Here is a 26,637-nt window from a genome sequence, read left to right on the forward strand (position 1 = left end):
TAATCCCACCTCAACTCCATGTGCAGAGTGCAGAGTTACAGATGGGCTGAAAAGTGTAGCAAATTACAGAGGCCAAACAGCTGGATCGACTGGATCTCGTCATTTAACAGAATTGTTGGAAGAGTGGTGTATATTATCCAGCTAATCTGGCACAAAGTTATTCGACCTTCTTCCATAAACAGTCTAAAAAGATGCCAATTTTGTTCTGGTTTAATGGGACCATTATAATAATCAAGTACTAAACTTTGATGATTAGCCATATCAAACTTAAAGGCAAAATGCTTCCACATAATTATGGCTATTCAGGTATTCACCAAGACACCACATGCAGTCAGTGTAAAATTGCCTTTATATATAGCACTCAATCACTTAATGACCTGCCCCTATTTCCTTAATACTACTTCTTATCATAGACTTAGCTTTTCTTTCCTTTGGCTTATCTGTTATTTTGTATAATGGCATCTATAAATACATTTATTGCTGTGAATACTGTTTTCCTCCTGTCAGTAGCTGTTGATTATGTGGTTTGTCTAATATTTCTGTGCAAATTAATTAAATTGCTAGTAAAACCATTTATACTATTGGCAGGCACACTTTTTATGCCTTACATTACCTGCTAATAGCGCGGTACGAGAGCAAGTGCACATGTGGTATCTTGTGAGTTTCGAGTGGTCAGTTTATAAATAGACTTATCTTTATTTTGCTGTGAGCTGCACAAAGTGCATAAATACATTACATCATATCATCACTGTTGTATACTTCAAAGATGGTTGTGTCATCAGTGAGAGGATACAAACAAAATGCACCCACATGAAAGTTACTCCTAGATGTGTTCAGGACTGAATATCAGGAACTGTGAGAGAAGAGACAGTTTACAGAAGTCCTTCCTGTCCTTAGCCCTGCAGATGTATCAGGGCCGACTCAGGAAGACTGATTAGTTTCCGTGTATTTCCGTCAGAGCAAGACCCTTCCCCACCCACTGTCCCCCTTCCTCATTCCTCATTCTTAACTCACCCAACGACATCTTTTATGTCCAGGAAAAACGCAAAGGCAACATGCAGCATTCATGTTTTCGATGCTGTTTACTGTTTGTTTACTGCACTCTAAACTTGAAAAGTTATCAGTGTGTTAATTTTGACAATTGCTCAAGCTCACAGAAGATAATAGAATGAATACAACACATCTCCAATGTATCATTGAAATACTGCTTTTTATTGATCTTCTTATAGATTTTGCATAATGGTTCTGAGCTACAGAATGTAATGATATATCGTATAGAAAAGAAAATAAATTTTGTTAATTTTTAGTCAGTTGTGATACTGTTAATGCTATTATTGTAATACACATTCATAACGCTAACATACAACACATGATGATTATTTTACTTGCCAATTTAATTATATCCACAGGTGTTATATAACTATATAAATGACCAATCTGTGAAGAAAGTGATTTTTCTTGCCTTAAAATTATATAAGGTCAATGTTGGGTTAGTGCTGCCAAGTTATTTATTAGAGACATTGGTGAGGACCCTTGTGGTCACGTAGCCTCCTTCTGTGTCAGTGTTCACTGGAATCTCCAGTGTATACAGCAGCATGGTTTATGTGCTTTATAACTGACATCTCTCAGTAAACACTAACTAAATATGGAGATAGTCACTGCATGGCATTCTGATAAGATCTTGCCATTTTAAACAGTGAGTAAGAAGAATTGCTTAATTATCACTGAGACGTTGTAATTTTTCATATGATGGTTATATGTTTTGGGAGAACAGGTCTCTGGTTGTATCAGTGTGGTAAATGTTATTTCTCAATAACGTTAAGATGAAACACAGAGGTTGCTGATAGAAAGCAGATCTGTAGGTTTTAGGCTGTACTCATAACAGTTCATCATGTCCTTTCTGTAATAATTCGCAGACCAGCAGGCCAAATGGTAATGTCTTACATTCTTACCTCTGATGATTGTCTCTCCATCATATTCATGCTTTTTGTACAGAGAAAAAAAAGCCTAAAAGTGGCTAAAAAGTATGCTTTGTGAGGTGGGTATATTTACAAGAGGAGCAAACAATGTGACAGATGGACATTCTCCACTTGTGCTCTTTGGGCATGCTCACCTTTTAGTCATGCTGATGAGACTTCTAACTTCCCTTCACTCCGCACAGGACCCTGACAGGGTCCTGACCCTTTGACTCTGTCAACATGGATTCTGAGCTTCAGTTACAGCCACTTCTATAGCAGACTGGCATACACTCAAGAGCTCAGATCACCATTGGAGTTAGAGTTAGATAACTGCAGATTTTGGCACATTGTTGCATATAACAGTAGAAGTGCAGCTTTTAATCATGCAAAACAAATGTGTTATGCAAATTCACACATTTTTCACCTTGGTCTTTGCTAAAAAGTTTCACAATACATTCTTGAACTTCTTCAAAATCTGAACTATCACAGCCTGAAATGTGAAGTCAGTGTGACTTGTAATGTGTGTAAATGAATGTGACATCAGCCCTTGGCACAAAATACATTTATTGTGATTAGAGGATATCGTATCCAGCCTCAGTCATTTCTTACCAGAACATCTGAGACAGCAGCACAGTTCACACAAGATGATCTCTTTGGAGATGAGGGAGATGTTATCTGTGTCTATATGTCAATTTCCCAATTTCCCTCTTAACACTTTGCTTGGTGGAGGTACACTTTCATGTTTTAATATCACCTTCACCAGACTTGTTTTGATCATTTTAGTGTTTACACATAGATACATAGATGCATAGTGTACACATGGATACATTTTCAACTTTGAAGCAGCCATTGCCTGGACTGGTGAGCCAGTACAAGTTGCATAAATTACAAAGCACAAAAACATACATACACTGAAACATGACTCCTTTTCAACAGAGCAGTCCAGGAATTGTGATCACATGACATTTGAGCCAAACATGTTAAGAGAATCTTTAGCTGTGTCAATATTCATGTGTATACGCACTTATTATCATGTTACTTGTTATAAATGTTAGAAATTTCAATTCCTGATCTCATTCAGTAGTTTTAGTGGCCAGTTTTATTTATGGGCAGAAGATTAAAATATACCAGACACAGAACTGAAAATGTAGCCCCTCAGTGGGAGATTCAGTGTGTGTGTATATAACCTTCCCATAGTCCACCCCATTGAGCAAGTAACTAGATAATGATTAGGATCACAAGGTTTTTAAATTGCCTGATTGTGTACACTTTGCATTTGCATTACAAACCTGAGCTCTCCTGTTTTGGAGCACAGGCTGAGTAGGGCTATAACCTTTGACCAGCCTCAAAGTAGCACATGAAATCATCTGGTGAGGATTACTAAGCACTGCATGAGCAGACTTTACTTACACAGCAGCTCGTCTTGGCAAATAAACGAGTTTTCACTCAGTTCTCAAGTCTCCAGTTTATGTAAAATCTTCAATGGGGTCCTTGATGAACAATGTTTATCTACATTCAGCCTAGTATTTTCAGAACTCAAACAATACAAGATGCTTTTTTTTTTTTTTTTTTTTTTGCCTTTAATGTGTGTGTTGGTGTGTCCATGCATACAGCTGTTTGAACCTTAGGCAAAGTTCCATTGTTAAACATTTCCTGTAGAAATCTATGAGAAAGAAGTAGAAAGGGAGTATAACATGTAAGTATAGTCAGAAAAGTAGTTGAAAAAGGTGGGGTTTGTGTGTGTGTGTTTTTTAAGTTTTTGATACTTGTACTCCTGCCTTAGCAATTGCAGATGAGACATCTATATTATCTATATTATCATATTTATTTTATTACTAGCATCTGGAAGCAAACATAGGCTAATTCCTATGCAATAACCTGTCCTTTCTGAGCAGTTTTTGGTGTTTGGTGTCAAGAGAGACACTTCAGTCATTTGTAGACCTTATTTATTTTAGTTCAATAGGTGTCGATCTGCCCCTTTAAAGGGTTGCATGTGATACAGAGTGTTCACATTTCTGTATGAGGGAGTAAAGGGTCAAACATTTGCCATCTTCTGAGATACAATGTATGTCTGAACCAGAGGTCCTGGATCAGTGAGCAGAAATCAGAAGACAAAATGTTATGACATAATGTCATTTGAAATCACAGATAACTCATTTCAGAGTCATCTACAAAGATATGCTTAAAAGTGCTTTGAGAGGCATTTTCTGTTATGTTATCATAAATAATATATTTATTTATTTTATTTTTATTTATTGGGTTAATATAATTTAAATGTACCTTATTCATCATCTCAAAATGGAATTTATTAATCAGACAAATTCTTAATGAGTTGACATATAGTGGGGTATCTCCCCCCCAGGTCTGGACCTGGGCAACAGTATGGTCCCACAGTCTGAGGTTCAACCTTCCAGATGCTTTGAAATATTTTAGGTGGGTTTGGGGTGTGAGGGCGAAGCAATAGCAATTAGTTAAAGATGACAATAATTTAACTTATTATTGTAATTGTCTCTGTTTCTATTTTACCTGTACAAAAAAAAAAAAAAAAAAAAAAAAAAGCAAAGCATTGACTTGCTGATTCAAGTTAATGCTTTGCTTTGCTTGCCACCATGTGGTCATAGTTTTTATTGCATTTACAAGGGGAGAAACGAGAGCAATTTAATATGTAACTTTTCTAGTGAGGGGTTCTTATTGTCCACCAACTGCTTGTGGTCATGCTAGAATGTTCCACAGTATGGCATTAAACATATCTATGTTTCATTTATTTATTTTTTATAATTTTTTATTTTTTTTTAACAATTACCTTAAAATTACAAAATACCTTAAAATTATTTTTCAGTGTGAGCAAGTTGCTCCACATTTCATCGAAATGGTTAAACACCTGCTTCCCTGCCTGGAGATAGAAGTGTTTAATGTTATAACACCTCCATGGTGACTAGGAGGTGTCGGACCTCCCACCATATTCATACAGGGCACCATATGGCCTTATAGATCAATGGGATAGGCGGGGGATTTTAACCCTCTGAGACCCAAGCATTAATTTCCTGGATGAAAAAAAAATTAACATTGTTTAACATGTTTGTACTAAGCCTCTAATACAGAAAATAATTAGTTTTTTCTTTTCTTCTTTTTTTTGAGGAATCTGTGGAAATGTTGCAAAATTGCAACATTGGGTTTTAGTGGTTACAAATATTACAAACTTCACATTTAATAAAAGCCAACTTTGTATTAGTTATTGCTCACTCAATAAAATTAAAACATATTTTAAAATGAATAAATTTAATTGAAAAAAACAAAACAAAACAAAAAAACATTTTTATTTTATTTTATACAGAACAGCACTAAGTACACGGCATGGCCCCATAGCTGATGTGATGCCTTGTACCCTTTTCCAGTGCTTTGCTTTCATCCATCCACTTTGTGGACAACCTCAGTGTTAGGGATGAACAGAAGCAAGACAAAGTTTGGAAGATTAGGCCATGGTCTGGTGCTAGACCTAGCAGGCTTACCCTGCACACTACCTTGGTTCACATCGAAGTCACAGAGTATGCCGGAGATTCCTGTTCTTGCCCAGATCTTAAAGCCCCAGGAATGGGGATTACAACGCATATATTGCCTGATTCCACTGAACCTTCCCTTGAAAGGAATCATCATTTCATCAATGGAGTTAGTTTTGGCCATCCTGACTTGTCAAAGCCTGATCTCGTCGGATCTCAGAAGCTAAGAATGGCCGGGCCTGATTAGTACTTGGATGGGAGACCACTGTGAATTCCAGGTGCCACAGTGGGGCGCCAGTTGCAAAAACCCCATCGTTGTGTCCTTAGGCAAGACACTTCACCCACATTGCCTAGTATGAAAGTGGTGTGTGCAGTGGAGGTCAGACAGGCAGGTGGCACCGATTGGCAGCCTCCAGGGCAGCTGTGGCTACAGTAGTAGTTTACCACCACTGAGTATGGAGTGAATGAATAATGAACTGTAAAGCACTTTGGGTATCTTGAAAGGCACTATATAAATGCAATGCAATGATTAATTAATTAATAAATAATAGTAAATAAATAAAAATGTATTCATTATGATTTTCTAGCACTATTTGTAGAAACTTCTCCCTGAAGGACTTCAACCATAGCCAAATCTTCCAAAGTTGATCTTGTTTCTGTAACACTGTGGTTATCCACAATGTGGAAGGATGAAAACAGCACTGGAAACAGTTCTCACTATCACTGTTCTCTGATTCTATTTCAAAATTATACAATTTTATATAGTACACAACTATAAACACACACACATTCTATTGGCTCAACACTCAGGGGTGAGGGATTCTCTGTGTAAAAAGGGCACCCTTTGTAACCCAGTGTTGCGTTTTTGCAACATTTACTTAAATCACTCTAAATCATATGTAGTATACTTTTAAAAAAATATATTTAACTTTTCTAACACTAAACATGTTAAGAATGAAAGAAAAAAAATCACAGATTGTTTACTTACTTCTACAATTGTTAAAATTTATCCAGAAAAGAGAGCTGGGTGGTCAGTAGAAGACAGCCCTGTCGTTTGACTTTGGAATGTCATATTCACTCCAATATTCATATTTTCCCTCCAAAAGTGTAATATAATGTAATACAGAGTGTTGGGTGCTGGTATATGCACTTTTTGTTACATTCAGTCAATGTGAGGCATTACTAGACAGCTCTAAGTAAATGTTGCAATTCTGCAACTGTGGGTCTCAGAGGGTTAAAATGGGCTGCATGGTGGAACTGTTTTTATTATATTTTTATTCTGTGGGTGTTGTTGACCACATTTTTGTAATGTATATGTATACTACCATATTATTACCTACGAGTCCTGAACGCAGCAGGTACGTTCAGGGCTCCGTCAACATTGGACGTCACAGTTTGAGAGCCTCCATGTTTGATCAGGAAGTGGGCAGAGACGGAATGCCGAGTCGAGCTTAGCGTTAACGGCCGTCTTTATCCGATCGGTCACTGTTTCACAAATCTCACCGTTAACAATCAGCTTAACTACATGCTGTGTCGCTTTCTGTTTGGTCAAGGTAGACGCATTACTCCGGATCTGATCGTTTGACAACAACGCGAGCGATGACTTCTCTCTCGCAAAGGCCCTCGGGCCTCGTCCAGCGGAGGACCGAGGCCATTCGCAGCGCTGCGGCCGAGAAAGAGAAGGATTCCGGCGGCGAGGAGGAGGAGGCCCGCCGCGGCGACGAAGACGACGACAAGGGAGACTCCAAGGAAACCAGACTCACACTGATGGAGGAAGTGCTGCTGCTGGGCCTCAAGGACCGAGAGGTGAGACCTGTGTTAAATAATACACACTGTTCCAGTCAGTGCCATGTTATTTAGCTAACTTAGCTGTGTAAGGAAAGCATTAACTAATTACTAAACTAATAATGTTCGATTATTCAAACCTGGAATTGTAATTGTCACCTGATGTTGTAAATATGTTGTCTGCGCTCTCCGCTGTAGTTCAGCTCAGTGGCAAAGTACTAAAATGTTGAGCACTTTTTTATGTTACACTGTTTAGTTTTTTACGTTCCAACACTGAATGACCTTTGGGAAAAATAAACATTACTTTCCCAAATGACACGACAGACACAAACTTCTTAACAGTAAGAGTTTACTTGACAAATGGCCAGGAGCAACGTCAACTCCTGTTCAACCTGGAAGTAAGGCAGGTCTGCCTCTCCTACACGTCAGCTAAGCTAACAGGCTGTACCTTGGTGTTTTTTTCCTCTTTGCAGGGCTACACGTCTTTCTGGAACGACTGTATTTCCTCCGGCCTCAGGGGTTGTATGCTGGTTGAACTGGCCCTGAGAGGCCGGCTACAGCTGGAGGCCTGCGGGGTGAGGCGAAAAGGCTTGCTCTCCAGAAAGGTGAGATTCATGTCACTATATTTTAAAAGAATAGCGTCTAGCCTCTCCTGTCTCAAGCGAAAATATACACCACCGTATTTTGCTGGACCAGTTATTCAATAGAAACTAAATGATTGCCTGCTTTTGTAATGTTGTGACCAAACCTGTAATCCTAGTTATTGCTTTTGTTCATTAGGTAATCTGTAAATCAGATGCTCCAACAGGAGATGTGCTTCTAGATGAGGCTTTGAAGCACATAAAAGACACTCAACCTCCAGAGACTGTGCAGAGCTGGATAGAGTTGCTCAGTGGTGAGATTACGTGGTCATACTTTTAGGTACACAATTACAGGTGATTGTTAAAGTTTATGGCATTTCCTATGTGTATTCTACAGGAGAGACCTGGAATCCATTGAAGCTGCACTACCAGCTTCGAAATGTGAGAGAACGTCTAGCAAAGAACCTTGTGGAAAAGGGCGTTTTAACCACAGAGAAACAGAATTTTCTTCTTTTTGACATGACTACACACCCTCTGACTAACAGTACAATTAAACAGGTATGATGCCATGTAAATCTGTATTATATCATTGGAATAATTTAGATGCCCTGTTACATTCTTCTGTTCAAAACCGGAATTTAAGATCCTGCATAGCCGATTCTTTTATAAGCTAAACGGACTGACTGAAAAACAGCAAACAGATAAATTAGCATGGAAAGTTTCCAGTCTCATGCCATTTGATGTATATAGCTGTATTGCCACTGAGGGTTTTATAATTCATATTAAAATATTTGAAAGATAGTTTAAAAACAGAGTTGCATACTCAAAGCTAATGCTTCTCAAAAGTAGGGTGCTAACCAAAACAAGAGTAGGGCTTCAGAATTTATGCATCTCTGTTGCATTTCTTGAATTTTTTTTAAATAACATTTTCTATTGCTGCCTCTCAGCGCCTTGTGAAGAAAGTTCAAGATTCTGTCTTGGAGAAGTGGGTGAATGACCCACATCGGATGGACAAGCGTGTTCTGGCTCTGATCCTCCTGGCCCACTCCTCTGATGTCCTGGAGAATGCCTTCGCCCCTCTCCAAGACGACCAGTACGACCTGGCCATGAAGAGAGTGCACTCACTGCTAGAGCTGGAGCCCGAGAAGGAGAGTACCAAGCCCAGTGCCAACGAACTGATGTGGGCTGTGGTGGCTGCATTCACTAAATGAAAAATGTTCTTCTGGAGAACTGGAAGATCAGAATATGGTCTCTTATATTTAATTGGTTGAAGGACTTTCATTCAATGAGACAGACTTCACTTAATAAGACAATCTATTTTTGGTTGGGGAGCCTGTTTATACATCTATTCTGGATGATATTAGGGTGGTAGTCCATGCTAACCCAGTGTAATCTGATTGGTGGTGGGCTACACCAAGTAACAATTGGTTTGTTTATGAAAAGACCAGTGACTGGCTGCTTTACACCGCGATAGACACAACATCTTTTCACTCTGAGGCTGGATATGCTTCAGACATCAAATCAACACGACTGATGAGCCTTTTAATGACAAAGACAAAAGGCTGTATCAGCAGCGGTCCTGGTGAATATGAAGATTTACATGGGGCCAAGTTTCCCTTTAATACCAAGGAAACATTGTATCTCCCTCAAAATGGTGTCTGTCCACACTCCTGCACACTGCGTTCTTCTTTCCCAAAGTCTATGAAAGGATAAAGTTAAATGCCTGTTATGTGCGCTGTTGCAGCTCCTCTGTTTCCATTTCTCCATTCCATATTGTGTATGAGTCCATGCTAGTCACTTTTGATATACAGCAGATACAACTGATGTAATATCTTTTCTTTCTCATTTTAGTTTATCAGCAGCAGACTGATAAATGCTTTATCCTTTATAACTGATTTTTTTTTTACCAGCTGATTGGACATGGAGTCACACCAGTATGACCAAAATGAAAGTGAACCTCAAATTTAACCCATTTTAATTTTCAGTTTTTTTCAAACTTGCATAATGTTACTTGTTTTTCTTTTTAATCTTTTTTTTTTTAGCAACTCAGTGCTTGAGCTTAATTTGTTGACTATTTTGCACAGTAAGCAGTCTGCTAAGTCAGTAGTAAAGATATATTTATATGTCAGGCAGTTCACCAAAAATGAGATTAAAAGGTTTACTGTCAACTGCCATGGTTAAAAATGTTAGTATTCAGACCTTTGAGAGTTTCAAAATGTGCATGCATCTATGACCTATTTAAAGATGCACCAGCGGTCTTTCACTTCTTCTATAGTGGATATGGTATCTTAATGAGATTATTCATTCAGGCAAACGGGTAACCTTGTGGACTATTAAAATGAAATGGCCATCATAAGTGACACAAACCAGTACTGTCCAAATGTAACACTATGCTTAATTAATGACCTTGGTGTCAAGTCACCAGGCAGTATATATTTACATTTTCTAATTTACATGAACAAATCTTTTCATAGTACAGCCTTCTTGCATACACCTCTGTAAGATGCTAAAAGCATATAGAGGGAAATCAAGATTATAAACTAGTCTTTCAGACTTTTCCGCTTTCAATTACTAGTTATGTTTTTAATGTCAAAATTTAGTTCTTAAGGCTTGTGTTACTGTTGTTTTGAGTGTTTAGGGTTACTTGGACCCCAAATGAAGCTGCAAGACTGAAAAAGTTCCCTCAATGACTCTGAGCAGGTCATTGCAACATAAAATCTTATTCAAAAGTACTTCGACTCATTTGGCTTGACAGTGAGAGTGTAATGGATGATAGCACATCACAATTTATGACATAATTAAGTTCTGTATTTTTCTACAAAAAATTAAAAATTGTTGCCGTCTGTTTACAGCAAGAGGCATGCATGCTTTTGGTTGAGGGCTGAGGTACAGAGAGCGTATGTAGCGAAAGAGAAGAGGCTTGTATGTAATTATTAGTCATTTTATGTGTACGATCTAATGAAATTCAATGAAAGGGATCTTCTTCTCTATCCTCTATAATTCTGTATGCTTTTATATTATCACAGAAAATAAAGTAAGGATCCTTTAAGTGCCTGAATTCTGCACAGTTGCTGTGGTTGTGTTTTCTTTCTGTAAGCACAGAAGTGCATGTGACAGATTTTAATCTTTTTCAAATTTTTCTTGATTTGGTGGGATAGTACCTGTGATAAATATTTAGCATTGTTTGTTTTTCATCAGTTGTGGCAGGGGCAGTTTGTGGTAAAAAGTTGATGAGTTCTAAAATTGAATATTTGTACCTTTGTCATTAACACTGAAAATTCCATTCAAAATGCAGGGACAATTGACATGCAAGGAACACATTTTTCTGACTGTTTAAACCCTCTAAACTTTTGTTAATTCTTAACTGTAATTATGTTAAATATGAGTAGTGAATAGTGAAATTAGTATGTCTAATCTATTCTGTTATATGCACGACACAAAACAAAACTAACCAATCATTAGCATAATGTTGTTTATTACCAGAAGTAATTCAGGGGTTTTATTGTAACTTAATTAAACCAGGACTGAATCAAGGAGTCCACCAAATATAAACAAATACTATATTAATGCAAGAAGGTAAAGTACACCAAAATCACCCTGTCAACTATACACTGCAAAATAAATTTTGAATACGCATCTGGCATATTTTCAATAATCGCCAATCTTTTATTATTCTCCACATGTAATTCAGCAACATATTAAACTATTTTGTTTAATCCTATTGATTCTGATAAAATAGGTTTCTTCAGCCAACTTCCTCTTAGTTTCCATTTCCATGTTTTTGGTGACTTCAGCATTTTAAATCTTGTCTCCCAGGAAACACGAGTAGTTCTCTGGCTGCTTACATCCTCTAGGATCTGTCCTCAGGCTTCTGCTGGAGCTCCTTCATACCGGCACCAGTACAGAGTCCAGATTTGAACCAGGCCCGTCCATTGTGCCTTTCAGTGGTATTTTTTAGGCCACTTGGCTTTTTTTTTTTTCCCCTCACGGTGTCCATGATAGTTCATTTGATATGAGTCACATTGTTGTAGTAGAGTAAAAGTTCTACAAGTTTGTATTTCCAGTAAAGTCTGTCTCCAACTTCACGAAGCTCAAGTGCACATTGCACAATGGTGGCTGGCAAATCTGACAACAAAATTAGTTATGATTAGACACCTAATTTATACGAGTTATCTCTTACAAACTCAAGATTAACACTTACCACAGCCAGGCATTTTCATGATAGAATATCTCTATTAAGAAAGTCAATAATCCAAACTGTATTCTCTTTCTCAACGGTTGCTCAATGGTTGTGATCAGAAAAAAAGAGTAGTCTGAACTATTGTGAGCAGGTGATCTTAAATAACAGCTGTGACGCAGCAGCATGAGGAATCCCCTGAAGTCAAAGCCAAGTTCCTCCCACTTTAGTGCCCTGTTTGTGGTACCTTTTGCTCTTATTTTGCCAAGAGTAGCTGTTATATAAAAGCAGTAACTTTTAACAATCTGTTATTATAGACCTATCCAAAAGCCAACAACATTTTGGATTTCATAATAATTAACTAATTAATTAATTAATTAATTAATTAACCCTAACACTTCAAATGTTGACACAAACATAAACTAGTTCTAGGTAAAGGCTTACAAACGACTGTGGTATGTTCACACCTGGGCCAACATTTTCAGAGCTACACTCCTTAAATAAGTAGGTTGAGAAACAAGGAAACAAATTGACATTTCATTCTTGTGGTAAAGTTTGAGCTCATGACTCATTATTTTTCATGCCAAAGAAAATAATGCTGTAAAACAGGTCCTCTATACAACAACAATACACTGATCTTAACATGTGCCTTGTTTTAATCTAGTTGTGATAAGATAACTAGAATTGACGTAAAAAGTGCTTGTTTTCATCTGAACCTATTTCAGTGATGATATAACCACCAACGCACAATCCATGCAAAGGCCTAAAGTACAGAGTTTCCAAGTTTCCTTAGACACATGTTTACAAGCTGATTATATATATATATATATATATATATATATATATATATATATAATATATATTATATATATATATATATATATATATATATATATATATATATATATATATATATATATATATATATATATATATATATATATATATATACACATATACACACACACACACACATATATATATAACACATATACATACATACATATATATATACATACATATATATATACGCACGCACACACACACACACATATACATATATACATATATACAATAGAGCTGAGGAAATCCTTCTATGCGCTCCTGTAAGTTGTCCTGTGTTGTTGCTGTACACTTCCTGACTTGCTTTCATGTTATTCATTTGCCTGGAATGTTCTACTTATGTATACATACTCACGTATACTTCTTGATATTGTAGTTTTACAGTACTTTGGCAACTCATAAATATATTTTAAATTGGCAGTGGCGTTCATCTCAAGGATAAAGGTTTCTTTGTCGATAAAAGGTCTATAAAAATGCTCGTTAATTGCCACTAGATGGCAGCACAATTAGCCTTTTCTAAATTGCAGCTTCACTTTGTGTGTGCGTGTGTGCGCGTGCGTGTGCGCGCTCGCGCGCACGTGTGTGTGTGTATTTGTGATGTAAGTGAGCGTGCATGCATGGATGTGTGAACCACTATTTGTTCTTTGGTCAGCCCAGCAGTAAGCCTACGCACGCACTGAGAGGCTGCCGGGCAGCAGACTTTACAGAAGTGCTGGGGTAGCAGGGCCACTCTCGAGCCAGTAACAGGCGGAGTCTCGAGCTTATACTCGCAGATATGAAACACCTTCATTTTAAGGATAATTTCTGGGTGAGTTTTATTTATTCTTGGTATGTCTATAACTCATCTCTATTGAATTTATGAATGCAGCCTACTGAAACCTGTTGCTGAGCCCTATCTGTCTTCTTCTGTTTCTTTTCGTTATTGCTTTTCATCTTATTTTGCTTTTTACGTCTTTAAATTGAGCCTAATAACAGGAGAAGATTAGACATCACATTTAGACTTGATTGTATTTGGGCTTACCAAAATTATGGAGAGTGGCAAGTCAAAACATCTATTTGACCTTCATCACCATGTGATGAGTATAATAATTCAACACAAGCAGAAATATGGGTTTTGGAGAACACAGACTGGTGTAATTAACAGTTTATTTTCTCACGTGCTAAAGAACAACGATTTAACCAGCACAGCAGGATATGATGCCATTATTCAATATCACAATGAGGGGAAAAGAACTTGTAAAGAGGTGGAAGACTTTCTGAAAGCCAGGTAAGAAATGTATACAGCCTTATTTTCACCTAAGATGTATTTGTAAACTAACAAACTGCTACATTCCTTTAGTCTTAAATTACCTTTTGAACAGCTACTTGACCTTTGTTCAGATTAGATAAAAACAAAAAATCATATGGTTAAATTATTGACAGGATTCATTCCCAAATTTAAAGATGTTATCATGTGTTATCTGTAAATGCAAATACAGAATTGTTTCCTTTCAGAGCGGGAATTGAAGAGAAATACGCTAAAGACCTACTTGGTTTGTCAAAGAAAGTGTGTGGTCACAGTGAAATGAAGTAAGTATGTTTTTAATGTGGTTGTTTCTTTTATTGCATCATATTGTCGTCTTTCAGTCCTGACAATGCAATCATTGTTTGTTGAATAAGCCATTCAGCATATTCATATGAATTATAAAGAGTTCTATATATGTTTATAGTATGAAGTTTAGTTCCTTTTGTGTCAACAGTCACAAGGTCTGAGTTGTTTTAGGGCATATTCAGTTTGCATGTGCTAGCCTTTAAAGAAGGAAGAGGAAGATGGCAAATTGTTAACTGAGTAGGGGGGCACCGTATACTGTTAAGATAAATAACACAACATTGCACTGAGGAAATGGACTATAATTTGTATATATATATTTTTTATTTGTCTCTTTAAGCACTTTAAAAAGGTCCTTGGACATTTTTAAATTGCGTAAGTTTCACTTTTATCTTTACTTCCCTTTTCTTGTATTTAGTAACATGTAAATGATTAAGTGATTAATCGTTATGGATAATTTGATCTTGCAGAAATGGAAAATGTCAGTCTTGCTCATTTGCAGCTGGCACAGAGCATGAGAGAGGAGGTAAAAAAACTGGAGGAATTTAGAGAAAGACAAAAGGAAGCCAGAAAAAAGGTGACACTGACAGTGCTCAATACAATAGTGTTAAGGTTCTTGCTAAAATTTCTACTCATGTTCTTACAGATAGAACAACACATGGATGCTCTTCACAAACAGAAGGTGTCACAGTTCAAGAAAACACTGGATGTAAGTAGCAGGACAAGCATCTGATACAACTATATAAGCTCCTGTATTTTGTTGCCAGCAGTACCACTGATAGCATCATAGGCAAGTTTGTAAAGCCAGTCCCTAATGAACAATAAGGCCAACATTTGTGGATCATTTACCCATAGAGTTATGTAGGCCCCTGCTGTCTACCAGGAATGATCACATTATCAAATTCTATTAAGTGAATGCAAGCTATTAAACATGTTTTCAGCCAATTATACTGTAATATATAGGGCAGAAACATGGTTACATATCCTGTAATTAAAATTCTTAGTAAAAGTACTTAATGAGCAATGGGCATGTGTATATTATTCTTTTTATATAGAAGGGATATGTTTGTGAATGACAGTAATATCAGTAACTTTTTAAAAATTGCATGTCCTGTATAGTCAAAAAAAACATATGAGCAAAAATGCAGAGATAAAGAAGAGGCAGATCAGAATGTGTATCGAAACACCAACAACTCCAAGAACATCGAGAAGGTAGTGTCAACTCGTTTTAACACTTTCACTCCTTTCATACTTATTTGTATGCTATTAACCTGTATTGCTGGTTTGACTAACTTGTTGTTTAAGTTTAATGCAAAAGCGCAGCAGGCCAAACTGAACTCAGAAGAAGCTGGTACATTTATTACTAAAAAGAGATGTAACTCTTTATACCATATGATTGTCGATTACATTATTGTTATTAACCAGACAGGTCATACCAGCAGAATGTCTCCACGCTGGGAAATATTAGAGATGAGTGGCTGAAGGAACATATGAATGCATGTGAGGTAAAGTTTGTTTTATTGCAGTGTTTGTACTTTGCACAGCTAAATGTATTAGAAATAATGTGATAGCAGTAGATTATTTTTTATCAGTAAGATAATGTTACCATACTTTTCTAGGTTCACTAATATCACATTTAGAAATAGTAATATTTTTATTTTACAAATTTCTTTTTAGTTATATAATTTGTGTTTTTTACTTACATTACCTTAATTATAATTGAGCATTTTGTTCCACAGATACTTGAGAAGCAGGCTATAGAAAGAATAAACTTTGTCAGAAACACAGTATGGACACATTTAAACCTATTATCACAGCAGTGTGTTACCAGTGATGAGGTAATTATAACTACTAAGTATTTGTTCAGTTAAATATTACATTTTATATTGCCTTCGTGTTTACAGCTGTATGAGGAAGTTAGGAAGTCTTTGGAACAATGCAACATTCAGGAAGATATCGATCACTTTGTAAATCTTAGGCGAACTGGAGACAAGCCACCAGGTATGACGGAATTTTAGAAACACCTGGCTGTTGTTTTGTTTTTCTTTAGTTTCTAGTTTGCTAATAATGTGAATCCTCTTCTCAGGTGCACTTGTGTATGAAAATTTCTATAGTGGTCAGAGAGCTTCACTTGCAACACCTCTTGCTCCTCAAATGCCTCCACCAGTCAATAGGTAGTGACTTAATGTAACTGAAACAAGCTATTGATCTCTGTTTTTTGTTGTTTTTTTTAAATATGATTATATATTTAAAGGAGAGAGGCGCTCCCAGTTCCAGGAAGTCCCAGTGGTATGTCCAAGTACAGTTTTTTTTTTTTTTTTTTAAAGCCGCTGTAAAAGTATTGACGTCAGTCTTTTGTCTGTTACAGGCGGACCAATCTATTCAACTGTGCAAGATACAGAGTACAGTGTGGTCAGACACTAGTGTAGCAGCTTCAAATGTGTAAAAATCAACTTTGTGTGTGACTGAAAGAGCAGTGCATCTCATACCATTTGTTTTTTGTGTAATGCACAGCATAGTGCAGTTCTCAAAATCTCAAGACCAAGGCAAATGCAAAAGGAATGATAGATCAATTGCAACAATTTGAATCAGGCAAATATTTTTATTTAATTAAAAAACTTAAATTAAGAAAGTGCTTCCCATATACTGCATGAAGTTCTTCTGCAGTCTGCAACTTCTCATTTTTGTAAAACTTTCCCATCCATCCCCTACATGTTTTTGATGTACAGTGAGCAGCATTGCCAAAATAACACTGTTACTATGTTACTATGTTATTGTCCTGAAGAAGTCTATAGTACAGTTCAGGAGGTGCTATGCATTAGTATGTCTTTACCTACCCATTTGATTGATATAGATTAACTAAATTGTTCTAAGAAGATAATCCTAACATAAATCTATCATTTTGAAACATGCAAAAATATAGAAATAGAAATGCTAGAAATATTTACCTGGTTTTAAGATTTTGATCAGGACTGTCTTAATCTCAGGGTTGTGGGCATAGTTGGGTTCTAGTGTTATGTATGTCCGTAGAGCCATTTTCATGTCACTGTAACTTAAAATCCTTTTGCTTTGTGTGAATTTCCTGATTTCTGAAGACACCCAAAATAATCCATTCAACAATCAACAGTTTGACAAAATGTACTATTTACACCAATAAACCTGATAAAACTAATTTATTTTAAATAGTTCACTCATCATTATGCTGTCTTTCTACATTCCTTTAAAATGTTAAGTGTTATGAATATCAAGATTATTGCTGGTATGAACAAATAATTTTCCAGAAATCACTGTGCATGCTCTGATTTGATCAACTCCAAAAGCACCTGGATGGCCGTCTCATCTGTAGTACAACAACAAAGTAATTTAAATAACCACATTTGTAAGTAAAACAAGTCACATTTGTATTTACCTTCCAAATTCAATTTTGGATTCTCCATCTTTTTCTCAAGCACAGCATCAAGTAGTCGTCTCAATTGCTTAAAAATTACGCCAATCCGCACAGGAGCCTAATAACCAGAGAATAATCAAAATCAGTGTATATGGATCAGTACTCTCTGATATTGTCAACTGTTTGACCTCTGACCTGGAAATGCATCCATCCATCCAGTGTAATCAGTCTTTCTCTGTGCTGAATATCTATATCACCTCCAAACAGCAGCATTGGGAAGGGAGATATCAGACTTGTGTCCCTCAGATAGATCTTTGTGTATTTGACCTTAAAACAAAAAAAGGAAGGAATTTAGCATTTTAGAGCTGATTAGATGAACCAGAACAAAGAACCAGAAATAAGTCAGTGGCTCTGTTTACATGCACACAACAAATCTCGAGTTATAGGACTATTGAAATGACAGGGAAAATATGCAAAAAGGTGAAAATAATGTAGCACAAACAGAGGCGAAAGAGGAAATGCTAAAGATTGAGTTATTTAAAAAGTATTGCACGTTGACTTCCAAATAAAATAGTTCCTCTAAAAATTCATCCACGAATGGACTCATCACCACCAGGTGTTTTATCACATAAATTTTATGTATGTTAACACACTAGATCTAATTGTTGGGTTATCTGATTATTTCAGGCCATGTAAATATATCCAGTGTGATATGATATTTTAGGATCAATATTTGCGTAAAAATTTTGCATATACCTTTTCCTGGTAAAGCAGCCATCCATGTGTCTGTAGATTTCGGTTGACAGATGATGGATGGACTTGGGCCTTTCCTTGTGGAGTTTCCACAGTGCAAGCTACACGCTCCAGCACATCCACCGATGGCATGCACAAAACCTTGGCCACACTGTCGTACAGACCAGCTGTAAGAGCCGCATTGAGGATAGAAATCTGGGCTTTAGACAAAGTGCCTGCATGAAGTTTGAAGCGAGAAGAGTAACGAGATGACCAAAAACCAGCTTGCTCCATCATCTTCATTAGCTCAAGCTTCACATTCTGGAAAAAAAATGAATTACCTTAACACAAGTGCCTTTTTCCATAGTGAAAGTAGAAATGGGAGCTACCTCTAGTGTAATCAGGGCTGTGCGATTGAGGAAGTGCTTTCTACAGTAGGACATTTCTGCTTTGTACCCCTCCTTTTGTGAGTTTTTCCACCTAAAACAAAAAGCCTTGTTTATTAATAACTTTAAAAAAAAAAACAACAAAACTCCTCCTTGCATCTCATAAAATTGAGAAACTGACAATTTAAGTGTAAAGTGCTAGTTTAAGCAGCTTTGCGAGATGAGCTGGGGAACACCCACAACACTCATCAGTAAATTACACAGTTAGCACATAGATATTTTTAAGAGGCACACGGGTGTTTGTCAAATGTGAGGTGAGCTTTTTCATGCTCAGACCAAGGCAAGGCAAGTTATGCCGCCCAAGTTGTATTTACATTTTAACTCTCTCCTTATTTAAAATATAATTTTATCTATCTGATGTTGTAACTATGTATTTTCAGCTACAAGAAAGCAAAAGTTACAAAGTGAAACCCATTCACATACACATTCACTTCCTGTGAGAAATGTAGAAAAACTAAAGCACTACCCAAGGTAAGCATTGTATAGAGTTAAGTGGTCGGAGTTGGCCAATGAAAGTGCAGCCTTTGCCAGGTTAGCTTCTTCTTTCCTGTTTATCGGTGTAGAGAATGGAGACTTTTCTGTAATGGCTGCAGCAATGGTGGCCTAAAAAGAAATCCACAATTGTTTTTAAGAGGTACATCTTCACCATGCAAACGAATATTCAAATGAAACTTACAATTGGCTCTAGGCAGCCAAGAATTGCTCCATAGATAAGCATTTTCCCAATCTTGACATTCACAGGCAGACTAGCAAGGTGGTGTCCCAGGGGAGTGAGCACATGACTGTTGGGGAGACACGCCCCTATCTTCCTCAGCAAATTAACAGCATTATTAACTGACTGAGGCTGAGGAGGGTCCAGAGCTCGCCCCAAGAAGTCCTCTGGAGAACCGTACTGACATTTCTTTAGAGGGAAACACAGGAGAGGTAATAGAAAATATAGAAAATAGAACACAAGTTTGACGAACAGTAGATTTCAAGCTTGAATTTTAATACTTAGTAGTAACTAGTGTACCATAATATGCAGACAGAGCTCCTCCAGCGGGACCCGAAGTATTTCTGGTATTGAATAATCCATGAAGCTTTGGAACCTAAAGCAAAAATAACTCCATAACAGTGTTTTGATTATGATTATGATTAACAATGTTCATTATGTACAGTATATTTGACATGCTGTAGCTAATACCTGTATTTTGGATAGACTCTGAAGCAAAAACCATTCCGAACACGACCTGCTCTGCCCTGCCTCTGGAGGGCGCTGGCTTTGGATACAAATGTTTCAACTAGAGAACTCATTTGACTGCTCTCGTGATATCTAAACAAAGACTATGTATTAGTAGTCTCATTATGAAATTCAAATTATAATGAAATAATTATTCTTAGTCTGTATAAGGCATTTTACTTGTTCTCCTTGGTTTTTCCAGTGTCAATGACAAAGACCACATCTGGAATAGTTACACCTGTCTCTGCAATGTTTGTTGACAGCACAATCTAAAATAAGGAAGCAATGAAGTTTTGCCAAACATTTTGCCCATGTTTATCCAAGGCAATCAGCAGTACCTTTCTAACACCAGCAGGAGGCACTGTAAAAGCAGCAGCTTGGTCCTTGGATGAGAGGGTGGAATGAATGGCCACAATCTTGTACCTAAAAAAAAAAAAATCATAAAAGCAGAATTAGAGGGATATGTGTATTTTCAGAGGTTGTTACTGTACACATTTTATAATTTTCATTTGATTACCGGTTTTTGTCTCCAAATCTCTTGTCTGATAAAAGAAGGTCATAAAGCTGCTGTATGTGGGCTATGCCTGGGAGAAACACTAGAACAGCCCCATCTATTTCAGCAAACTGGGGGGATTTACCTTGAGTTATATAGAAAAGGAAATCAAGAGTTTAAAGCAAAGATATATAAATATGTTACACTTAAAACAAGCACGACATCTGATGTACCTAAATAGTCCATAAGGTCAATCAGCAAGTCCATGTTGATTTTATTGGGATTCATGTGTTGAAGAACATGTTTGGTTCTGCTGCTGAAATGATCCAAGTCTGGACCGAGGTCCCAGCCAGGGGAGTCCTTCATAATCACTTCCTTAACACACAAACACACAAAGTTACATTAAGTACAAAACATATTATGTTCACTGCAACATGAATTTTACCTGGTGCTGTAATGTCTTTCCCCCTTTTTGAGTGACTGAAATACTGACTTCCTCCTCCTCTTCCAGAATTTTTTGACTGTATTCGGAGTCCTTTTCAAGAATGTATCCCGTCTCCTCCACAATGTCTTCTAGGTGAAAAACCTAACATAAATATTTTTAGATAATAATTCAGAATGTGTGTCAGAATGTTACCAGAAGCTGTGATTTCATTCTTACCTCAACTGGAAAAGTCCTGCCAGGGATTGTGATGACGGGGCAACGGTTAAAATAGCTTGAGAATTTGTGACAGTCAACCGTGGCACTCATAAGAATAAGCTGCAAATCAGATCTCCTCATAACGACATCCTTTAGAATTGTCAAGAGGAAGTCTGATTGAACACTGCGCTCATGAACCTGTGCAAGTGACAGGGAAATGCAGGGACAGTAAATAAATAACTGTGAAATACTACACTACAAAAAAATTTAAGAGACACTTTGAAAACACATCAGATCTCAATGTGAAAACATATGCTGGATATCTATACAAATATGGAGAGTCTTAGGAACAAAAGAATGCCACCTCTGTTAATGGAAATACATTTTTCAAGGGGCTTATAGACACACCTAAATTCAAAATGAAATAATGATGTGGCAGGCTAGTCCATTTAGTCAAAATTTAATTACTGCAACTCAAAATGCTTCTCAAAATCTTGTGTGGCCCCCATGTGCTTGTGTATATGTTTGACAATGCCTTGGCATGCTCATAATGAGACGACAGATGGTGTCTTGTGGGATGTTCTCCCAGATCTGTGTAAGGACATCACTGAGCTTCTGTAGAGACTGAGGAGCAACCTGGCAGCATCAGATGGACCCAAACATAATGTTCCAGAGATGTTTTATCAGGTTTAAGTCAGGTGATCATTGATCATATCAATCCCGTCATCCTCCAGGTATTGCCTGCGAACTGTTGCCACATGAGGCTGGGCATTGTCATGCATCAGGAAGAAGCTACTGTACCAGCGTAGGGTCTGACAATGTGTTAAAGGATTTCATCCCGATACCTAATGACTAAGACTGCCGTTTTCAAGGCGGAAGAGAGCTGTGCGTCCCTCCATTGCTATGCCTCCTTGGACCATCACTGACCCACTACTAACCTGCTCATGCTGAACCATGTGGCATGCAGCAGAGCAGTCTCCTTGTCTTCTCCAGACTCTTTCAGGTCTATCACAGGTGCTCAGGGTGAACCTGCTCTCATCTGTGAAAAGCACAAGGCACCAGCGGTGGACTTGCCAATTCTGGTGTTGTCTAGCAAATGCCAAACTCCACGGTGCTGGACGGTGAGCACAGGGCCCACTATAGGATGTGGCGCACTCAAGCCAAACCCAGAAACATTCAGACCAGTGGACTGCTGGAGGTCATTCTGTAGGGCACGGGCAGTGTTCCTGCTGCACAAAGGAGCAGATATGGCTTCTGCTGATGGGTTGAGAACCTTTTATGACCCTGTCCAGCTCTCCTAGAGTAACTGCCTGGCTCCTGAAATCTATCCCATATTGCTAAGAGACACATTATATCTTCTTGCAATGGCACATCTGGAGAAGTTGGACAATCTGTGCAATTTCTGTAGGGTTATGGAATGGCCTTATACTCCCAATAGTGATAATCAAATACATATTTGTGTATCTATCCATCATATTTTTTTCACATTGAGATCTGATGTTTTCAAAGTGTTCCTTTAATATTGTTGATACATTATATAAGTACATATTAAAACATACCTCATCCACTATAATGTGTGTCAATGAGCTAAGCAGTCTGTCCTGCTGAAGTTTTCTCAGTAAAACTCCAGTAGTGCAGTAAAGAAGGCGGGTCCACTCTCCAGACATGTTCTCCATTCGGATCTGATATCCACAAAGTGACGACTAAAAACAATAAATAATTTCAGGGAATTTGTTTCAAATGTATTTCAAATGGTAAAGCTTTGGTGTATAATTGTTCTTTTACCTTAGATCCTGGCCCATCCTCACAGCCCAGCTCCTCACTGACTCTGCAGGCCAGACTCATAGCAGATATCCTTCGAGGCTGCGTTACCACTATGCTGCATGGCTGTGGCTCTTTACTCCCAGTCAACATATGCTCCAATAGAAACTGTGGGATCTGTGTACTCTTTCCACTGCCTGTTTCTCCAGCAACCACCACTATGGGATAGCGCTGCAATGCCTCCAGGATATGATGCCGGTGTTGAAAGACAGGCAGCTGCTCCCGATCTGCCTATAAGAACATCTCAACTGTAAGACTGCTTTAGCGCAGTGGCTCTCAAATAAGTACCACCAAAGAAATTAGTTGGGTTTCCGAGTACCTGATCAAAAATAGGACTATCAAGACGTAAACAAACACATCTGTATCCTTAGTAAGACATGTACCACAGTTTGAGAACCACAGCTTTAAAGTAAATAAGATGATATTAAAAGGGTTATATTTACCTGTAATTTTTGTGCCAGTGGTGACTTCTTCATCTTTAAAAATAGCTCTTTTGATGCTTCAAATGATGCAGTGGTTTTCCTTCCTCCTTCATTCTTGCCACCTTTGCCCTTATGACAACCTCCTGTATCTTCTAAATCCAAGGCGGCCAAGTTTTCCCATGACTCCTCAGGCTCTTGGTCTTCCTCCCTGTCCGTTGCCAGTGGAACCTGTGATGCAGCTCCTTGGTTTTGCTGCTGTTTGAGTTTGGCGAGGAGTCGTGATATAAACTGGTCTCTGGGTTTGTTGGCGGCGATTTGACTCTCCTCCTGCTGCTGTCGTTCACTGTCTCTCCACTCTAGCCAGACATCTCTGTAGGTTGGAGGTAGTAGCTGATGCACTGACTAAACAAAATGGGTTTGTGTCATTAAAGGTAGAATTGGTGAGGACATATACTGCAGATGGGTTGAAACATTACCTGCCCTTTCACTAAGTTGTACAGTGCAAGTGTTGCTGCTAGATGCTGTGCCTGCATACTGTCTTCAGTCAAAATAGTTGGACAAACTTCAAGTACGTCATCCGGCCTTTGAATTCGTACCCTAATAAAAGAAAACACTTTTATTCTTAGAGATTTGTTATTTTTATTCTAAGAGTAGCTGCTCTGGTAACTAGCAATGTCATTAACTTTGGCCAATGTTCAGGCCAAGACATACACATAAACCATTCACTCTTACAATCTTTCATCTATTTCAAAATTCACACAAGTTTTGGTGATTTTTCATGTCAACTTCAAAATACAAGAAAGACAAAGACAAGAGCGCACACAGTGGTAGGATAAGAGATCACCATCAACATTCACACAGCTGAAGAAATAAATACCGGCATTTCCAGTATCGTCCAGCAGCAACCTTGTGAAAAGCAGGTGGTGGGCTCTTGGGGAGATTCTTTCTGACCCAATCAATAAGAAATTGCTTAGGAGATTTTCCTGTCCAGCTTCGAGCCGTGTAGTCAAAATTGCGTATATCTTTTGGCTCATTCTTTTTGACTGCAAAACATTCAACAAGATCTGTTATTTAAATTAAATTATTTATTATTAAAAGCAATATAGAGCTATAGATTTACAGGGACACCTTTTTCTGTAGGGGGCTCTTTTTCTGCCTTTTCAAACAATTTAAATCCTAAATCTTCTTTGTCTTCACTGGACGAATGAGCTTTGCTTTCTTTTTGGGGTGTATCTCTGACTTTGATAGCAGGGTTAAATATGGGGTGGCCTTCAAGCTGCTTCATTTCTAGAAATAAATAAAAAACACTATTTCCATTTTTACAACACAAAGCTTCATAAGTCTAATGATAGACATACAAACCTTGTTGTATGACACGAATTCTATCTTGTGCAGTCCTTTGTCCCAACTTGTCTCCTTTAGTCTTAGCAGCTACAGCCATTTCTTTGGTGTCATATAGCTGAGCCGTTAGGATCAAATACCGATCATTCTGCATACATAACATAGAAATAGTGAAATAGAGATATATAGAGAAAAGTATTTGGCAAGGTGGTGAATGATGGGAATGGCAAAGATGCCTCTAACTAACTTAGTAACAATTGCCCTTCATTTTGTAAATGATAAAAACATACAAATGGCAGCTTGTTACACTTACAGGATCAAATTTTTCATCCAGCTCAGGATTACATAAGCTTTTGTCACCCTCTTCCTCCTCCTCATTATCATCATCATCATCAGAGCTTTGTTCTGCATACCTCAGAATCCAGTTTTTCACAGTGGCTGCTTCGTCATCAGCCTGATAAACACCAAAGAGTACAAGACATCAAAATTCATCATCATATAACATAGTATCTAACATAGTATTTCCATTGTAGCCATCAAAAACATACGTTGGCTTCTTTAGCTGTGTTCTGAGGTGCTTTAACACTAATTGTTGAAGGTTTCTGTTGAACTGGAAGCTGAAATTTAGGCCTGTTCTTTTGACTCTCTTCCTGCATTTGCTGGCAAAAGCCTCCTGGCAACTCATCTGTAAAACAAGCAAAATAGATGGGCACAATGTCTCTTGGACTTACTGAAAGATTTTCACCTACCATCTTTCAGGTTGAGGCAAAGCCAATCAAGTGCAGAGTGGAGATCCCCTCCATAGAGTACACTGCTCTTCATTGACTCCTCAATATGTTCCCTCTTAAAATTGAATTTTTCCAGGGCTATGTAAAGATCCTATATGCATAAGAGAGGTTTATTGAAATATACGTATTACTTACAGTCATCTTAGGAATCTGGACAAATCTTACCAATAATTTCTTGCTTGTAAGCCTGCCTGATATGGGTCCTTTGTCTGCACACTCCTGCCGAAAGTCATTTATCAGTCTAATGATTTTCTTCTCAAGGTCTCCTTGGATGGTAACCTGTGTCGTGACAAGATATGACATATCTCATTTGGCAACTCGAATAAATACGGTGCGGGTGTGATAATAACCATAATACAACGCTCACTTTAAGAATAGACTTGTCAGAGGTATCCGTGTCCACTTGGGCTACATTGGCAAGACTATAGTTTTTTGGAGCTGCAGAAAAAGGAAAATCATGTGTTCTATATCTGGCTAACTTCAACCATGACATAAAGTAATATGTTTTATTGTTTTGGCATTGTTTACAGTTGGCCTCTGAAGATAAGATCATAACCTGGAGCAGTATGGACAGTTGTTTGTTTGACCCTTTATAGTTTGCATTCAGATAACACTGTAAACCTTTTGACTTGTTGTCCTGGGCTTGTTTGCTGGCTCTGCTGGATGTCTTGCCTTTCTGTTCTTCTGTCGCTGGAGCTGTCCTGGATGTTGTTGCTGCTGCAGGGGAAGCCACTGGAGCAGCTGCCGCCGCTGATTTCTTTTTCTTTCCGCCCATTCGGCCCTACGGCGCTGCCTCCTGAAGAGACTTCTCTATCAAATATCAAATACAATTCATACGAAAAATATGACAGACCGATGCTACGTTAAACTGGGAGCTAACAGCAGAAACCTCTCGTGGTAGACAGACCATAGAACCAT

General features: G+C 37.8%; 3 protein-coding genes and 1 long non-coding RNA gene across 9 annotated transcripts; 2 read left to right on the forward strand and 2 right to left on the reverse strand.

Annotated features, from left to right (window-relative positions):
* Positions 1 to 6,795: 6,795 nt before the first annotated feature.
* LOC110157353 (Golgi phosphoprotein 3-like) lies at positions 6,796 to 10,884 on the forward strand. Its single transcript, XM_020921670.2, has 5 exons — positions 6,796 to 7,261; positions 7,714 to 7,845; positions 8,021 to 8,135; positions 8,219 to 8,379; positions 8,769 to 10,884. The coding sequence occupies exons 1-5, from the start codon at positions 7,055 to 7,057 to the stop codon at positions 9,030 to 9,032; spliced, it is 879 nt and encodes a 292-aa protein (XP_020777329.1). The 5' UTR covers positions 6,796 to 7,054; the 3' UTR covers positions 9,033 to 10,884.
* Positions 10,885 to 11,464: 580 nt separating this feature from the next.
* On the reverse strand, positions 11,465 to 12,162 carry LOC129408964 (uncharacterized). The gene is made up of 2 exons (XR_008632202.1): positions 12,023 to 12,162; positions 11,465 to 11,946 (listed from the first exon to the last, which is right to left on the reverse strand). It is a non-coding gene; the product is annotated as an uncharacterized LOC129408964 (long non-coding RNA).
* A 1,306-nt stretch (positions 12,163 to 13,468) lies between these two features.
* pstpip2 (proline-serine-threonine phosphatase interacting protein 2) lies at positions 13,469 to 17,601 on the forward strand. 4 transcript variants are annotated; one of them, XM_020921588.2, is made up of 14 exons: positions 13,470 to 13,649; positions 14,008 to 14,108; positions 14,336 to 14,410; positions 14,770 to 14,804; positions 14,900 to 15,006; positions 15,076 to 15,138; positions 15,549 to 15,641; positions 15,735 to 15,780; positions 15,855 to 15,934; positions 16,169 to 16,267; positions 16,334 to 16,430; positions 16,516 to 16,603; positions 16,684 to 16,718; positions 16,798 to 17,601. In XM_020921588.2, the coding sequence occupies exons 1-14, from the start codon at positions 13,617 to 13,619 to the stop codon at positions 16,851 to 16,853; spliced, it is 1,008 nt and encodes a 335-aa protein (XP_020777247.2). In that variant the 5' UTR covers positions 13,470 to 13,616; the 3' UTR covers positions 16,854 to 17,601. The 4 variants fall into 4 exon arrangements, with proteins under 4 accessions (XP_020777246.2, XP_020777247.2, XP_020777245.2 ...); XM_020921587.2 differs by having other exon boundaries at positions 13,469 to 13,649; positions 15,549 to 15,780; XM_020921586.2 differs by lacking the exon at positions 13,470 to 13,649 and having other exon boundaries at positions 13,656 to 14,108.
* On the reverse strand, positions 17,584 to 26,525 carry dhx29 (DEAH (Asp-Glu-Ala-His) box polypeptide 29). 3 transcript variants are annotated; one of them, XM_055154075.1, is made up of 28 exons: positions 26,392 to 26,525; positions 26,087 to 26,157; positions 25,885 to 25,998; positions 25,681 to 25,810; positions 25,480 to 25,616; positions 25,245 to 25,385; positions 24,953 to 25,079; positions 24,719 to 24,877; positions 24,468 to 24,633; positions 24,067 to 24,187; positions 23,612 to 23,992; positions 23,133 to 23,399; positions 22,907 to 23,050; positions 21,369 to 21,545; positions 21,153 to 21,293; positions 20,941 to 21,082; positions 20,732 to 20,852; positions 20,553 to 20,637; positions 20,395 to 20,483; positions 20,179 to 20,307; positions 20,008 to 20,083; positions 19,672 to 19,896; positions 19,462 to 19,598; positions 18,939 to 19,029; positions 18,574 to 18,870; positions 18,013 to 18,144; positions 17,839 to 17,935; positions 17,584 to 17,769 (listed from the first exon to the last, which is right to left on the reverse strand). In XM_055154075.1, exons 1-28 carry the CDS (start codon positions 26,492 to 26,494, stop codon positions 17,714 to 17,716), a joined length of 4,056 nt encoding a protein of 1,351 aa, XP_055010050.1. In that variant the 5' UTR covers positions 26,495 to 26,525; the 3' UTR covers positions 17,584 to 17,713. The 3 variants fall into 3 exon arrangements, with proteins under 3 accessions (XP_055010050.1, XP_055010049.1, XP_055010048.1); XM_055154074.1 differs by having other exon boundaries at positions 26,341 to 26,494; XM_055154073.1 differs by having other exon boundaries at positions 26,248 to 26,494.
* Positions 26,526 to 26,637: the final 112 nt, after the last annotated feature.

This window comes from Boleophthalmus pectinirostris, unplaced genomic scaffold, assembly GCF_026225935.1.
Source record: "Boleophthalmus pectinirostris isolate CB_2022bp ecotype Guang Dong unplaced genomic scaffold, ASM2622593v1 HiC_scaffold_18, whole genome shotgun sequence".
In the NCBI taxonomy this organism is placed as follows: Eukaryota; Metazoa; Chordata; class Actinopteri; order Gobiiformes; family Gobiidae; genus Boleophthalmus; species Boleophthalmus pectinirostris.

What these genes read in the sequence shown, in the direction of transcription:
- LOC110157353 (XM_020921670.2), top strand. Translation starts at nt 7,055, where the DNA reads ATGACTTCTCTCTCGCAAAGGCCCTCGGGCCTCGTCCAGCGGAGGACC. An exon ending in AAGGCTTGCTCTCCAGAAAG is followed by an intron (nt 7,846 to 8,020) that starts GTGAGATTCATG and finishes TTTGTTCATTAG; the next exon opens with GTAATCTGTAAATCAGATGC. An exon ending in CTAACAGTACAATTAAACAG is followed by an intron (nt 8,380 to 8,768) that starts GTATGATGCCAT and finishes GCTGCCTCTCAG; the next exon opens with CGCCTTGTGAAGAAAGTTCA.
- pstpip2 (XM_020921585.2), top strand. Translation starts at nt 13,870, where the DNA reads ATGGAGAGTGGCAAGTCAAAACATCTATTTGACCTTCATCACCATGTG. An exon ending in GAAGACTTTCTGAAAGCCAG is followed by an intron (nt 14,109 to 14,335) that starts GTAAGAAATGTA and finishes GTTTCCTTTCAG; the next exon opens with AGCGGGAATTGAAGAGAAAT. An exon ending in ACTGAACTCAGAAGAAGCTG is followed by an intron (nt 15,781 to 15,854) that starts GTACATTTATTA and finishes GTTATTAACCAG; the next exon opens with ACAGGTCATACCAGCAGAAT.
- dhx29 (XM_055154073.1), bottom strand. Translation starts at nt 26,494, where the DNA reads ATGGGCGGAAAGAAAAAGAAATCAGCGGCGGCAGCTGCTCCAGTGGCT. An exon ending in TTACAAGCAAGAAATTATTG is followed by an intron (nt 25,811 to 25,884) that starts GTAAGATTTGTC and finishes TTATGCATATAG; the next exon opens with GATCTTTACATAGCCCTGGA. An exon ending in TGGATGAAAAATTTGATCCT is followed by an intron (nt 25,080 to 25,244) that starts GTAAGTGTAACA and finishes TTATGTATGCAG; the next exon opens with AATGATCGGTATTTGATCCT.